Genomic DNA, 15344 nt, shown 5'->3' with positions numbered 1-15344 from the left:
TTTAATGTAAAATTTGTTATGAGAAATAAGAAATACTTACTAAAGAAGAAGTGACAGTAATCCAGACAATATAGAGTTTAGTGGAAGGCAAGAAATCATTTGAGAAACGTGATGTATAGCACGGCAACCACTGTATTATGATCAGGATATTGAGCACTTGAATATGTTGGACTTTATTTTTATAACAAACAGACAAATAACCAGAAAAAAGAAGTGATTTTAGAAATTTATTATTTTTTTAAAAAAAGCAACTTCCAGGGTTGTCATTGTACAGGTTTTGCCCAGTCTCCTGTAGCATGGTATAGTGATAACTGATTTTTTATAACAAGGACTCAGAGGCATTGAAGATCCATAACTATCTTCTGAATTATCACAGAAAGAAGAAAGAGTTAGAATAGTTTAATGTTAAGTGTATTTAAAACCATATTCTAATTCTTTTAATTTGGTTATCTGAGTATGATAATATAGAAGAGCTCAGATAACTAGAAAAGGCAATTGACTAGAACACTCCATTCCCACAGGATGTGCATTAACAGACTTTTTACTGCATATATCTTTATATAGTTTGCAAACTAATTCAACCCATTTTACACAGCATTAATTTTTGTTCTACTGACATTGGGCTGAAATATTTGCTTGTCGTCTTACAATTATTTTTTTCCAGTTCTTTAATGGATTTTACCCCCATCTGACATAGTGTTTGGACTTTGGTGTACGTGACACTTCAAGATCATCTCTGCCCATTCTAATCATAGTTACAATGAGGTTACCCATGGCCAGATACCCAAGACTGTTAATTAATCCACCAGCTCTGTTCTTGACTTTGGTAAAAGAGACATCTTGTGTCTTACTGGAGGGTGCGCCAAGCTTCAGGCAAGAAACTGTGAGCTGGTTGTCAACAGAGACTATGGTTCTTACCAAAGTTCTTATTAATGCTGTGCAAACAAGGGTCTCGTCATTTCAGTAACTATTTGTACATTTATAAAAGCAATACAGTCATGGGAAAAACCAACAAGCACAGCTTGGTAGAATAACCTGCCATGAAATATCATCGGCTTTATAATAATTTACTACAACTGTTTTTATTCACACTGGATAGGAAATGCTTCCATCTAACACATGGAATATGAATATATACAACAAAAATTTGGCTTTAATTAAAAAAAGTTCATAAGGACAATAACATGGGGGCTGAAAAAAATAATTTTGTGCAGTTTTCTGATCACAATCATATGTCTCCTGCCTTTTACAGGGAATGACACAAGTATTGATGGATTTTGTAAACCAGTTAAAAAATTTTCCTGCCTGTAATAGCCCACTATGAAGATAACACCTTTTTCATACAGTCTATAGAAGTTTCTCCTTAACTGTAATTCTAAGTGACTGGGGATGACACACTGAGTCAGTTTTAAGAACAAATCTTGCTAAACCTTTTCAAAATCATCATACATTTGCAGTTCCCTATTCCATCAAAACGCGTTGCAAAAACAACATCTTGTAACTGCACTGGGCGTATGACTGATGCACTGTTGAGATCCTGCATGGTGCATTTGCACTGATGCTCACCATCTCGTTGCTCAGCAACGTCAGCATCTTGGCGTGAACTTTTGAATGGCCGCAGGAATCATGTGGCAGCGGCACGGGGTGGGTGGACCGTTTTAGACTGCCAGCAGTCAAAACAGCTGTGATGGGCTCAACATCTCTACACTGTGAGCCTGGGGAACCCATTCTTCTATGGAATGGTTTTCAAGGGGCCCAGCAATGTTACTGCAGGTGGCTGAGATATTCTGGCCCCTGCTTATGAGGAACTACATGAAAGAAGAAGCCTAGTGTTCTAAAAATAGACAATGTGGCAGGGTTGGGGAGAGGCTGGGAGGTTGCTTTCATGAGTCTAGAAATCTCTGGTTTTAGCTCTCTGAGAAGGCTGGGAGACTCTGTTGCAGGCAGCTGTGGGAGAAGGTTAGGGTTGGAGGTACACTTGGAGATGTGTCAGTTTGGCGTTGGCACTGCAGATTCAGTGCCAGTGGTCCCTGACTAAGGCACTCTGCCTAGATCTATTTTCCCCTGACTGTACCTTTTATGCCCCCTGGCTTTCCTATTCTCCCTGGAAACTCCTGTTTGTTTTTGCTTTCTAAGATAGATAAAACAAGTAGGGTTCATTTCTCTTATCTGACTGTTGGGTCCATCTGACTGTTGAGTGGTGCCTCTCTGGAGTTGTAATTTGAGAAGGATTGTGAAGAAATCATTGGACTTAATAGGAAATAGTGCTGTGATTGATTAGCAATGTCTGCCATGGACACAAAAATTGGTATTGATAAAATAAATGCATTCCAGGCCCTTATATCTCTGTTCTAAGTAAAGTGAGAGAATGAAGCTGGGTTGATGTATTCTTGAAGGATCTTTGGAGACCACATCCCAAGCCACTATATTTACATTTATTTTATATTCTGTTTTGTTCTAGAAATGATGTGAGAATTTGGGGGGCTTGGGACAGGAATTTTAGGACTTGTGGAAGGCTGGAGAAGGAGATAATTTTGAACAGGCTGATGCAGGAGGCCCCTAACAGTGATCTCTGTTTTTACTCCTGGGTAATGAAGCCCAATGTTTAGTAAGTGATTATAGGGCTTATTGATTAAACAGATCCAGAAAGACCTGGAGAAACGAGGTGAGCCCAGGCATGGTAGGAATTTCAGGCAGAGCATCTCCGTGTTGCACATCTGATGTATTTCCCCTTGGTTAACAACTGATATTCTGTGTTGAAAAGCCAAAGAAAAATATGTTTGTGTACACACGCATGCCTTATGGAGGTTAATCAAAGAACCTGGGGATTATTTCCTTATTATGTCAGGATCATTGTCTCTCAGCTCTACCCAGAAGTCTCTGGTGCACAACTCTACCAAGAAAAAAACAAAACAAAACTAGTGATACAATGTGACAGTTTCTAATGATGCTATTTTGGAAAGATCATCTCATGTTTATCTCTGGAAAACAGGATAAACTTTATACCTCAAATGATTTAAACTGAAGCCAAACCTGATTTTTGACATGAATCATTCACAGGTTGCTCTTCGACAACAGCATTGTCTGTTGATCTAGGGACCACGTCTGGCCAAAGCCAGCCACCTCTAGCTGCGGATGGCCTGTGGGTTTTAGAAACTGGCTGATGCTCCCATAAATACGCCCGTCAATTGCACACAACTGATTTCACTTACACATCAACATAGCAACATACCTTTTCCATCAGTAAACACCTGCTCCCTTTCTCACTTGGAAACTGGAAGACTTTGCAAGGAAAAGATGGCATATATTTTTAGATACCTGCAAATATCAGGAGAATGTCCTTTTGCATACCCGTCTGATGTTGAGTTTCTTACCGCACCAGGGACCCCAGTATTTCCAAAGTTGTAGGCAAAGGTTTCCTCCTTCCTGGGTGGTGCACAGGGGTGAGGGTCCTTTGGCTCCCAGGCCAAGGGTCTAGGGTCCAGGGTCCAGGGATGGAGGTGGAGGAGAGGCGGGAAGGCAGCATTTTAGAAACCCAGCAATGTATTCCTTATCCAACGCTGCATTTCACCCTCAGATAAGTGATTTTCTTGCTGGTCTCCATGAGACACATTCCTGTTGAGAGCATCTTGCAGTTTCATGGTCTCTGGAACCTTCTAGAAGTGATAGATGGCTGGCTATAAAGGTGACTGTAGTTGCCTCATCATTTGCTTTCCGGCCACTTAAAATATCTGTTTCTTTCTGCTGATCATGATTGTCGTTATACTGGCATTGCCAACCAATTTTTAGAATGTGTGAAAGTCAGTGGGCTTTATCACCACTCCTCTCCTCTAACTGGAAAGACTTGTTCTAGCACCTCCCAAAGTTTCTGAGAGAGCCCAGAGCAGGAACTTTGGGCTCTAGACAGAAGGCCTTGGAGGAGGGCGGGAGGGAGGAGGCGCCCTGTTGGGAGGTGGAGCCTGGGGAGGAGGGGGAAGGATGGAAGGTGGGGATGGGATGGGAGGGGTGGGGGCACTGGGGGCGGGGGGGAGGGCAGTGGGGTGCAGGGGGTGGGGGCGTGTAGATGGGGGCAGGAGGCGGTGAGGAGGTGTGGTAGGCGTTGTTGAGTGGGTACTTGGCTGGCTGGTTGTTCTTGACCCTGGTGAAGTTGATGCAGCGCCCCTAGAAGACAATCAGAGAGAAGGAAACATGAGCAGACGGCTTCACATCAGGGCCTGTGGTGTGTGGTGGGAGGCTTGCAAGGAGTATGTGGAAAGCAGGCCCCTCTAGGTGACAACTCTCTAGTGGCACCTAGTAGAACCTGAGGACAAGTGGGCTCCCCGCTTCCTTTTCCTGGCTAAAGTTCATCTTTTCCTGGAGTCCAACTGTCTCAAGTTGGAGAAAGGGAAGGAGGCTGATATTAACTGGGTGCTGTGTACAGAGGTCATCAGATTGAATCTAACAGCCCTGCTAACCGGGAATTATTAACTGTTCCACTGTATGGATGAGAAAACAGGTTCAGAAAAGCGAAGTTAACTTTTTCAAGGCCATACAACTAGGAAGAGGTTGGATTGGTGATTCTAACCCAAAATAGACTCTAGAATTATTCTTCCTACTGCTACTTTGCCTTCTGGAAGGGGTCCTCATATTTCATAAACAAAAGTGATTTATTTTGATTCATTTCACTTACATGCCTGGAAATGGCAGAAGGTTAAGACCATGAGCTTCTCCTATATGGTAATTCAAGGATGTAGCTAGAATCTGTGATTGGAGTTGTCATGGATGTGGCCAATAGAGGTGGGCCTCAGAGGCCCTGATGCATTTACCTCGCCTGTGCCCACTCAACTGCTTGTCATGGGTAATAAATGAAGGAGGCAGCTATCTCTACTGATGTGATCAATACAGCTTCCCCATCCATGCCTTGCCTTCTCCAAAGTGTCCTTGTTCTGGCTGTGGGATTCCCTCTTCCACATGCGGCTGCACCTGTGCAGGTACCTTTAGTTGTCACAGGAAATGACAATCTATGTACCTTAAGAAATACAACCTGGGGACATTTTATTGCCAAGCAGGCATCTACCCTGAATTCTGCTTTTCCCCTACCCTTCCTGGGTACTCAACTGAACAATGCAGAGAAGACCCTGGAATCCTTTACAGCAACCTCCTGAAAGGCAGCGTCCAAAGCCAGCCTTAAGTAGCCCTGTCTCCCCTATAGTGTCTCTGCTCTGCTCTCCAGAGTAACAGCCATGCTTTCTCTGTCCTCCACCAGATACCCCCTAGTCTCAATTGGCACTCAGGAGCCTCTGTGCAACACTCAGCTCTGCAAGGGAGGGGAGACAGGGGCTCTCCTGCTCACCTCTTCCATGCTGGTATAAGCTCTCTTCACTTGGCCACTTGCCTGGTTGGGTACCCACTCCCCTGCAGGCTCCTGGCTCCCCTCACTTCCCATGCCTGTGGGTCGTCTTACTGTTCCCTCTCTGGCATGTCTGGATGCCTACAGAATCGCTCTCCACGGAGGCCAGGGTGGGGCCGCACCTCTCTGAGGCTGCCCTGTATGCTGAGCCTGGTGCTTGGGTGTGAAATTGTTCCTGGCCACATGCTCCAGGATGGACGCTATCCTGTGGTGTCCAGCCTGAATGAGACATGTCCAGAGAGCACAGAGTTTCCCTTTCCAGGCCTTTTAGGGACAAGCCTGAATGGGAATGAAGAGGGTAAGGTGTGGAATTTGGGGAACAATTGTTGCTTAAATTAGCTCCAGGACAAGAGGAAAATGAGAGTGTGTTGTTAGAGACTTGGCTCAGGATGGGCCGCAGCAGGGACAGGCTGCATGCTGGTGGGAAGCTGTGGGGCTGAGAAAACCTTCCCTCCCTGTACACAGCCCTGCGCCCACTTCAAGTCATGAATCATGTCCCTTTTCCTCCACACATTTTCCCCACAGCGACTCCAGCCTCCACTTGCCCTTTGCTTCCTTGAGTTCTCTAGTTCTCTACACCACACATTTGAGCCTGCATACTACAGTTATTTCATCTGTAAATGCGTTGCCTCCCTGTCCAGATGAGAAACTTTGGGAAGGCTACAGCCTTGTTTTGTGCTTTGCTGATCCGCAACTCACAGCCTCACAGGGTGTTCTCCATGGTATGGGGACTCTCGGTAAAAACGAAGTTATTTGAGCCACTTAGGAAAAGTAGGCGGTAGAGAACCTTAGCAATAAACTGAAAATTGCCTGTAATCCCAGCACTTTGGGAGGCCGAGGCGGGTGGATCACGAGGTCAGGAGATCGAGACCATCCTGGTCAACATGGTGAAACCTCGTCTCTACTAAAAATACAAAAAATTAGCTGGGCATGGTGGCGTGTGCCTGTAATCCCAGCTACTCAGGAGGCTGAGGCAGGAGAATTGCCTGAACTCGGGAGGCGGAGGTTGCGGTGAGCCGAGATCGCGCCATTGCACTCCAGCCTGGGTAACAAGAGCGAAACTCTGTCTCAAAAAAAAAAAAAAAAAAAAAAAAAAACTAAAATTACTTCCCAGGACATAGCATTAGCCAGAGGGAATCTCGGTGAGGAAGGGCCCAGCTTGATGGGACTGCAGTTGGTTTATGAGTTGCAATGTCATGTTTAGATGCCAGCACCCCGCTTCTCTGAGCTAGCATTACATGCGATGAAACCAGGGGCTAAGCAGGGGAGGCTCTGACTGGGGGTCCACTTACTGCAGAAAGAAGATCCCCTCTTCTTGCTGTACTGCCCAGAGCTCCTGGTTTATGTCCAGCCTCTCAGGCATGATGCTGATTTTGTAACCCAGTACTGTACATTCCCGGCTGTTCGAGCTGCCCTCTTTTATAGCTTTATAAATCTAAGCCTTGGTTACAGTTTATTTATGATTCTGGATAAAGCTTTCCTTTAAGATGTGAGGGCCCTAATGACTACCATCTGTGATGAATTCCTGTGACGACAGTTTTGAGCTGGGATTTACTGTGCTATCTGTTCTGCCCTTTGTTCCTAGACATGCTAAGTGAGACTGAGAGGCTCAAGAGATTATGTCCTTTAAAGATGATGGAAAACCTTCATCCTGGGGAAGGAGCTGCTGGTGCCTGGGGTTGAATGCCCATCTGGCTTCAGATCTTCTCTAGAGCTGGCCACTGGGTTGGGCAGAGGAAAGGCTAATTAATTAATCCAGAAGTTCATGTACTTATTCTCTTCCATTGAAATAAATCACTCTACTATTTTTACCAGAGGCTGTTGTGTCCAGAGACAAAATCAGAAGCTCCCAGCCTTCTTCTGCCAATACCTATGTTCATAATCCATGTTAGGATTCCCAGGTGTTTCCAAAAAGGTGTGAAAGTATCCACGGACTAAAAGATGGTCTCTCACATCTGTCAGCTGAAGATGGGATGAAAGAGGGCAGCGGGGGCTGGTGGGGGAGTGAGGTGGGGAGGAAGACCTCCCAAGGTCAGCACTTCTAGCTGCTGCCATGGTGTCTTGGCCAGAGCAGCAGAGGGACAGATGGGGTTGGGTAAAATGGTGATGGGGGAGGCAAAGAGTCCTCCTTCCTCTGGTTAGTAACACCCCAGGGGTGCACCCATGGGTCACCTACCACAGAGCATTGCACTGTGGTTCATTACAGCACCACACCCCCCTCCCCCCCAACCTGGTCCTTTGGATCTGAGCACAAAAGCCCAGAGCTCTCATCAAGCAGCCAGAGTGGACGGGGCAAGCTCATAGCTTCTGCCTTGCCCCCACTGTGGGACACCCCATAGTGTGATGTGAGGTGGGGGTAATTATAAGACCTGCCACTTACAGGTTTTAGGAGGACTCCCTTACCCAATGTTATGAAGGGCTTGGAACAGTGCCTGGCACATGCATTGTGTTTAGCAAATGAAGTTGAGTCTAACTCCGTCTCTCTGCAGGTGGGGATGTGCAGACATAATTATGACCCTGTCTATGGTGGAAAGGTCAGTGGGAGGTGGTATCAGGTGTTCCAAATCCTAGTTCAGTGCTTTCTGAGTGAGCTGCAGACTAGAGCTTCTACACTCCACACCTGGCTTCCATAATAAAATTGGTACATAGGAAAAAAGTAGCAAAATTGTAGGGAAAAACAAAGCAGTCCCTAGAGCCTGCTCTCTTATGTCTCTTCTCTCCTGTTGCCACTAAGTCCTGTAACTCATTTCTTATAGGACCTCCCACAGTGCACTGCACTGCACACACATTTGATTGATGATGAATTTACACGTACTTATCTTCCTGAAAAAAAAGGTGCAGACTAGGCATCAATAAATCCCTGGGGTAATATACAGTAAGACCCATAGTCTTTGTAAGAGGGGTGTGGTTACAATAAGTTCTTAAAACCTGGAGTCAGAAGCGCCAACACAAACACGGTAACACTTAGACCATATAATTGGCCTAAAGATCAGTTTATACAACATCGTTTTTTGCCTGCAAGAGGATAATAGAAAGGCCAGATGTTCTCAGTGTCAATGTAGGCCAGCAAATCTGCACCAGTGTTTGGTTAAAAGGTTGCTAGGACGATTGGAACTCTCACTTCATAACACTGGTCTTTGTGACCCAGTTTTATTTTCTGCAGTATTGGTTTTGGGTAGTTTGATTCAGATCCAAGATTTGGCTTTGACCTCAGTTTACCTCGGCGTCCTCATTTACGGGAATGAATGCTCATTATTTTCACACATTAGCAACAAAATTTTGAGATTAGATTCTAAGAAGAAAATGCAACAATATCTCCTGCTAAACGTAGGCTTAGCAGGATGCTAGCCAGCTTTCCTCCTAGGCTTAAAAGTGCCATTTTGATTTGCCTGTATCTAATGGTGGTGGGAGGACTATTTAAAATGTGCAGGTACATTAGCTTCTTTACTTATCATCAAAATTCTGTCAGTTAAGTATCATTATTTTCACTGTACAGAAAGCAAACTCAAGTCTCACACCTATTTAAATAACTCGCTCAAGACTACACAGCCAGTAAGTGGCAGAGTGGGATTAAAACCCAGCTCTGTTTGCCTCAGGAACTCATCCTCTTTATACTGTTTTCCTGAATATAGACTAAAAGTGCAAGTGATTTCTTGGAACACTTGTAGATAGCATCACACAGTGTAGCACCTGACCACAATCCATCAGCTCTTGACACAGCCAAGTGATTCTTCCAGAACCTAAGTGTGGTCAATTCACTCTCCATGTCAAAATTCTTCAGTGATTCCCCATCACCTTTAAAATAAAAGCCTAACACCTCCACTGGCATATGCAGCCCTTTGGGATCTGGTCTGTGCTTACATCTTTCAATCGATGTCCTATTCTTTTATTGCAGGATGTCCAGCTTGGTCTACCCTATCCCCTTCACAAATATTTGTCCAATGAAGAATATAATTTGCCATGTGGCACTCTTCTCTAAATGTTTCCCATTAGAAACATTGCTCCTTAACTGGTTGGTGAGCACCTCTGAGGCAGCCTCAAGGGCTTTTCCTCTGGAGCCTAGTACTGCTCTAAAAAGCTCAACGTTCAAGTTCAGGTTGGCACTCAGCAAATACTGCTCATACACTAGAGCTCCAAGGTGCAGCAAGATGTCTTAGAAAGCTCTGATTTTTCCCTGCAGGTTTAGGCTCTCCAGAGGTCCAGGATCCATGAACACAGCTGTGAGTTTAGGGCTTCTCAGTCACCTCTCCGTGGTCTCCTTGGACATCTCCTAGGTTCTTGGATAATAGAAGGCAAGAATCCTATGTACTCCCCTTGGCTTCCACACTTGAAATGTTAACATTACCTCTAAAAATACTTTTTGGGTTAACTTTGATTGCTTTATCAAAGGAAATTGTGCCTCAACAAAAATCTTTACCTAAATTGGAGGTGACACATTCTGAAATGCTTATGATGAAAAGGTTATGATGAAAAATCTTGTTGATCAGGTTCTGGATTTCCCTAGGTTTGAACTCCTGACATTGATGGTCCGAGGATTATAGAGACAGGACACTGGTGGTGGGGCTGTGGTCTGTGGGTTGCAGTTAGGAGACAGAGTGCTACCTCTAGTTCTGCCACTAACATACTCATTGTGAAACCTGGGGCAAGTCACTTTCTCTCTATGGACCTCAGTTTCTTCATCAGTACAATAAAGTTTTACCAGCTAGATGATGTTCAAGGACCTCCTAGCCCTAATATTCTCTAATTCCATCAATTTTTTTTTTGAGACAGAGTCTCACTCTGTCACCCAGGCTGGAGTGCAGTGGCATGATCTTGGCTCACTGCAACCTTTGCCTCTTGGGTTCAAGCGATTCTACTGCCTCCCAAGTAGCTGGAATTATAGGCATGCACCACCACACCCAGCTAATTTTTTTAATTTTTATTTTTAGTAAAGACAGGGTTTTGCCATGTTGGCCAGGCTGGTTTTGAACTCCTGAACTTAGGTGATCTGACTGCCTTGGCCTCCCAAAGTGCTGAGATTACAGTCATGAGCCACTACACCCAGCCTCTGTCAAAATTTGAATTCCTTTGAAACCTTTTCCTTGGATACTTTAATCTGAATTCTTTTGTGGGGCAGCCAGTTTGCATATTTCTTTATACTAATTAGTTTGGCTAATGCGTTGTAGTGCATATTTTCAGGTCATTAGATTTTTAAAAATATTAATACATTGAAAATTCAAAATTGGAGGTCTGCCTATTGCTTTTCTATTATTGTGGTAAGAGTTTGAGCTTGCCTACAAGTTCTGAATTTAGGTTTGTGGGTAGACAGGGAGATGTGAGAAGAGGTGTGGGCTGATTGTGTGCAAAAGACTTGCCAGTGGTGAGCTCATGTGTGCTGAGTGTTATGAGACATCTGTTTGGGCATCAGGCACGCTCAGTGGAGAGGGAGCTGGTCTTTGGAGATGGTTAAAAATATGCTATGGCTCCCACAGATTAAACCAAATGGTTTCCTATGAACAGAGGTCATCTGAGGAAATTGGATTTCACAGGAAGAACACTAAAATAATCAGATGGAAAAAGTATAACATATATGCCAAGTTTCCTGGGACAAATACCCTTTCTTTCTGGCCTAGTTCTCCTATTGATTGTCTTGTTTGGAGGGGTGTAGGTATTTCTCAAGTTACTAATGAATTAGGTTTCCAAAGTTTGTTTGGAAGTCAGTTGTTTGGAATTATAAGCATAGTTCGTAACTTAAATCATTCTTGTAAACTCGGGCTAGACCACAAAACCTCATCGACATATTGAAGGCAACTGACAGTCCTGCTGAAGGTGGTGCTCTAGTGATGAATTAAACAGAACAATGAATGGATGGCTGGGTTGGATGACTTAATAGTTAGCCTTCTATCCTGTCTATGATTCTCTTCATTTGTTAATTTATTTGTGCATTTATCCTTTTGACAAGTGGGTTTTGAGTACCAGCTGTGTCCTCAAAAGGTGCTGCAGACAGTATTGAGCAAATGTGAGGTCCCTGCCCTCATGAAGAATATAGTCTAGAGGTGAGGACAGACAGTAGTCAAATGACCCCACAAACAGATGGACCCCAGCAACCACATTTGTGATCTGTGACCCTGAGCTTGGCCACAGTTGATTGGACCAGAGGTGGACAACTGTGCTGAGCTAGACCCATCAGATTCTCTCTCCTGTGAATTTGGAATGACCACTGAGTGGTAGGTACTCAGGACTGATCATTTGAATAGAGGGAATGTAAAGTGGGATCTTGGGGATGAGGGGCAGCCATCTTCTGCCATAGTCAGGGAGAAGCAGAGAAAGCTCTGATTCGGTTTCTTAAATACCCTTCACACCCATTCATTCTGCCCCACCCTCATTGTTGCTCATCATCTATTACTTGGCCACCACTAAACCAGTCTTCCTGCTTTCAGCCTTTCCGTTTCACTTTGGTATTTTGGTTTTCCATAAAAAATTCATACGCATGCAAGCACACACACATATACACATATAAATAAAAATGTGCATATACATACACATATATGTATGTCAGCATATGTATAGATGGAGGCACGTATAGAATGTATGTATACCTGTATACACAAAATGTGTATATACACAGACACATTCAAAGTTATCTTCCTGGCCAGGCAAGGTGGCTCATGCCTATAATTCCAGCAATTTAGGAGGCTGACGCAGGAGGATCGCTTTAGCCCAGGAGTTACAGACCAGCCTAGGCAACACAGTGAGACCCTGTGTCTACAAAAAATTAAAAAAATTAGCCTGATGTGGTGATGTGTGCCTTTAGTCTTAGCTACTTGGGAGGCTGAGGCAGAAGGATGCCCAAGAGTTTGAGGCTGCAGTAGGCTATCATGGCACCACTGCAGTGCACTCCAGCCTGGGCAACAGAACGAGATCCTGTCTTGCTCCTTCCCCTTCCCCAAAGCTGGAGCAAAGAGAAGGGTGTGTTGTGAGTGGTGATGGTCTGATCCTTCTCGGCTCCCTTTTCTCCACCTCAAACTTGCCCTGCCTATAAATCTCATATAATAGCCTGCCTTTTATGCTCTGTTCATAGAAAGGGATCCAAGGTCAACTCTTTTAGTTATTTGATTCATTTTGCTGACACACATACTGGCACACTCTCCATAATAACGTCTTTGGATGCCAGAACTGAGGGTAAGATGAAAGCACACAGGAAATATTTGGTAACATGAGGAAACTAGAAAAATGAAGGAAAGGGTAGAAATAAAAATGGTATCTCTTTAGTGGGACATGTGTAAATACAAGGGTTGTCAAGAATTAATGTTGAGATATAACTTATTTAACAAAAAAATCCCCTTTTTTCATCTGATTACAAAGTTCTTTGTTTTCTTTGTTGAAAATTTGAAAAATACATAATGAAAAGAGAGGAAGGAAGAAGAGAATGTTAAATTACAGCATTCAGAATTAATGTTTTGTGCTTATATTTACAGAACAGAGGCACACACCCAGTGGTGGATATATTTGAGAAAATAGAATCATTCTGTATAAAAGTTTTACAGTAGTTTACTGTGACCATTTCTCCCTTGTCATTTTCAATGGTTGCATAATCTTCTATCACATGGAAGCACCAAATGCAGTTAAGAAGTTCTTTATTGTTGGGCATTAAGAGTTTATCTAATTTGTCTCTATTATAAACAATACTGTGATAAAACTATTCATCCATAAATATTTTCATACATCTGTCAATTGTTTTAGAACAAATTATTTGAGGTAGAATTTCTGGGTCAAAGTTTATGTACATTTTTACAGTGTTTGATAATATATTTGTAGTTGCAATAATAGTTTATGAGAATTTCTATTTCCCTACACTTTCAGAGTTTCAGAATTAAAAATTTACATTTCCCTACACTTTAAATTACAGAGTTTTAGAATTAAAAATTTTGCCAATTTGACTGTCTGAAGGAATTGTATGTTTCCATGTTCACTGTTTTATTTGTGAGATGAAAGTTTTAAAAATGTGTGTGTGTATATATGTAAAGATATATGTGTCACATATATATGTATGTATATATATGTCACTCATACACACATACACACATATATACACACACATAAATATATATATATTAGTCCTTTGTATTTCATCTTTAATGACTTGTCTGTTCATATGCTTTGCCCACTTTTACTGAGGTTTCGATTTTTTTATTAATCTTTTTTATGGATTTGTAAGAGCTCTTTATAGAGTAATAGTGAAACCGGTTGATATGGTTAGGCTTTGTGTTCCCACCCAAATCTGATCTTGAATTGTAATCCCCACACGTCGAGGGAGAGAAGTAAATGGATTATGGCGGCAGTTTCCCCCATGCTGTTCTCACGATAGTGAATACGTTTCTCGAGACCTGATGGTTTTTAAAGGGGAGTTCCCCTGTGCTTGCTCACACTCTCTCTCACCTGCCACCATGTAAGACATGCTTGCTTCCCCTTCTGCCATGATTGTGAATTCCCCTAGGATTCCCTAGCCATATGGAACTGTGAGTCAATTAAACATCTCTTCTTTCCAGTCTCGGGTAGTTCTTTATAGCTGTGTAAGAACAGACTAATACACTGGTTATGTAAGCTATTTTTTTTGTTTGTGATTTTAAAAATTTTACTGATGATATTTTTTATGTACAGAAGTTAAATATATTTATGTAGGTAGCTGATTTTATTAATCCAAAAAGTTTATTATTTTTTTTTTTTAGATGGGATTTCACTGTCACCCAGGTTAGAGTGCAGTGGCGCAATCTCAGCTCACTGCAACTTCTGCCTCCTGGGTTCAAGTGATCCTCTCACCTCAGCCTCCCAAGTAGCTGGGACTATGGGAGTGCACCATGACGCCTGGCTACTTGTTTTGTATATTTGGTAGAGACAGGGTTTCACCATGTTGGCCTGGCTGGTCTCAAACTCCTGAACTCAGATGGTCCACCAGCCTTGGCTTCCTAAAGTGCTGGGATTACAGGTGTGAGCCACTGCCCCTGGCTCACAGAGTCTGTTTTTCATAGGCCTTAGAAAGGCCCTCATCATTCTTTTCTAGTTATGTTATAGTTTCACTTTTCTATGTTTATAGAATGTGGACTCTAGAGCTAAACTACTAGGATTCAAGATCTGGTTCTGCAACTCATTGTTATCTTGGACAAATTAATTAACTTCTCTTTGTTTTCTGTAAAGTGGGTTAAATAATTGACCCTAGCTCATGGAATTATTGTTAAGGATTAATGAAAATGGTAAATAACTCTTTTTGAGATGAAGTTTTGCTCTTGTTGCCCAGGCTGGAGTGTAATAGAGCAATCCCATCTCCCAGGTTCAAGTGACTCTCCTGCCTCAGCCTCCCAAGTAGCTGGGATTACAGGAGTGCACCACCATGCCCGGCTAATTTTGTATTTTTAGTAGAGACAGGTTTTCACCATGTTGGTGAGGCTGGTCTCAAACTCCTGACCTCAAGTGATCCACCCGCCTCAGCCTCCCAAAGTGTTGGGATTACAGGCATGAGCCACCGCACCTGGCCTATAAGTAACTTTGAACAGTGCTGGACACATAAAATTACTCAATAAATGTTAACTATTATCATTCGGAATATATTTTGCTATAAGATGTGAGGTGCAAGTTCAAAGTTATTACATCTTTTTCTAAATTAGCCAGTTGTGCCAATACCATTTGTTAAATAATCTACCACCTTCCAGCTAATTTCATGCCAGCCTTATCATATAGCAAATCCTCACTTGTTCTTCTGTTTGTTTTTTCAGATCTCTGCTCCACTTCTCTGATGTGTCTGTCTATATCTAGCAGCAGTGTTGATTGTTAGTTTCGCAACGTATTGTGATATTGGTATTATATCTTTATTAGTTTTCAAGATTATCTGCACTAGTCTCATCTGATCGTTCTTCCAAACAACTGATTATTTATAATAGTGTGATTCATAAATTAAGTTGGAGAAAATGGCCTTTTATAT

At 42.8% G+C, this 15344-nt stretch overlaps 1 protein-coding gene across 1 annotated transcript in view; it reads right to left on the bottom strand.

The window, feature by feature from the left end:
* Positions 1 to 214: 214 nt before the first annotated feature.
* Positions 215 to 15344, bottom strand: part of ANTXR1 (ANTXR cell adhesion molecule 1) — a 260387-nt gene continuing 245257 nt past the window's right edge. Inside the window, 2 exon segments of the mRNA XM_021671061.2 lie at positions 215 to 4028; positions 4030 to 4161. Coding sequence (XP_021526736.2) covers positions 3900 to 4028; positions 4030 to 4161 — 261 coding nt within the window. The 3' untranslated portion in view covers positions 215 to 3899.

Source organism: Aotus nancymaae, unplaced genomic scaffold (assembly GCF_030222135.1).
Source record: "Aotus nancymaae isolate 86718 unplaced genomic scaffold, 86718_ANA_hifiasm-v0.15.2.pri h1tg000057l, whole genome shotgun sequence".
In the NCBI taxonomy this organism is placed as follows: domain Eukaryota; kingdom Metazoa; phylum Chordata; class Mammalia; order Primates; family Aotidae; genus Aotus; species Aotus nancymaae.
This window is presented reverse-complemented; position numbering and strand designations above follow the sequence as displayed.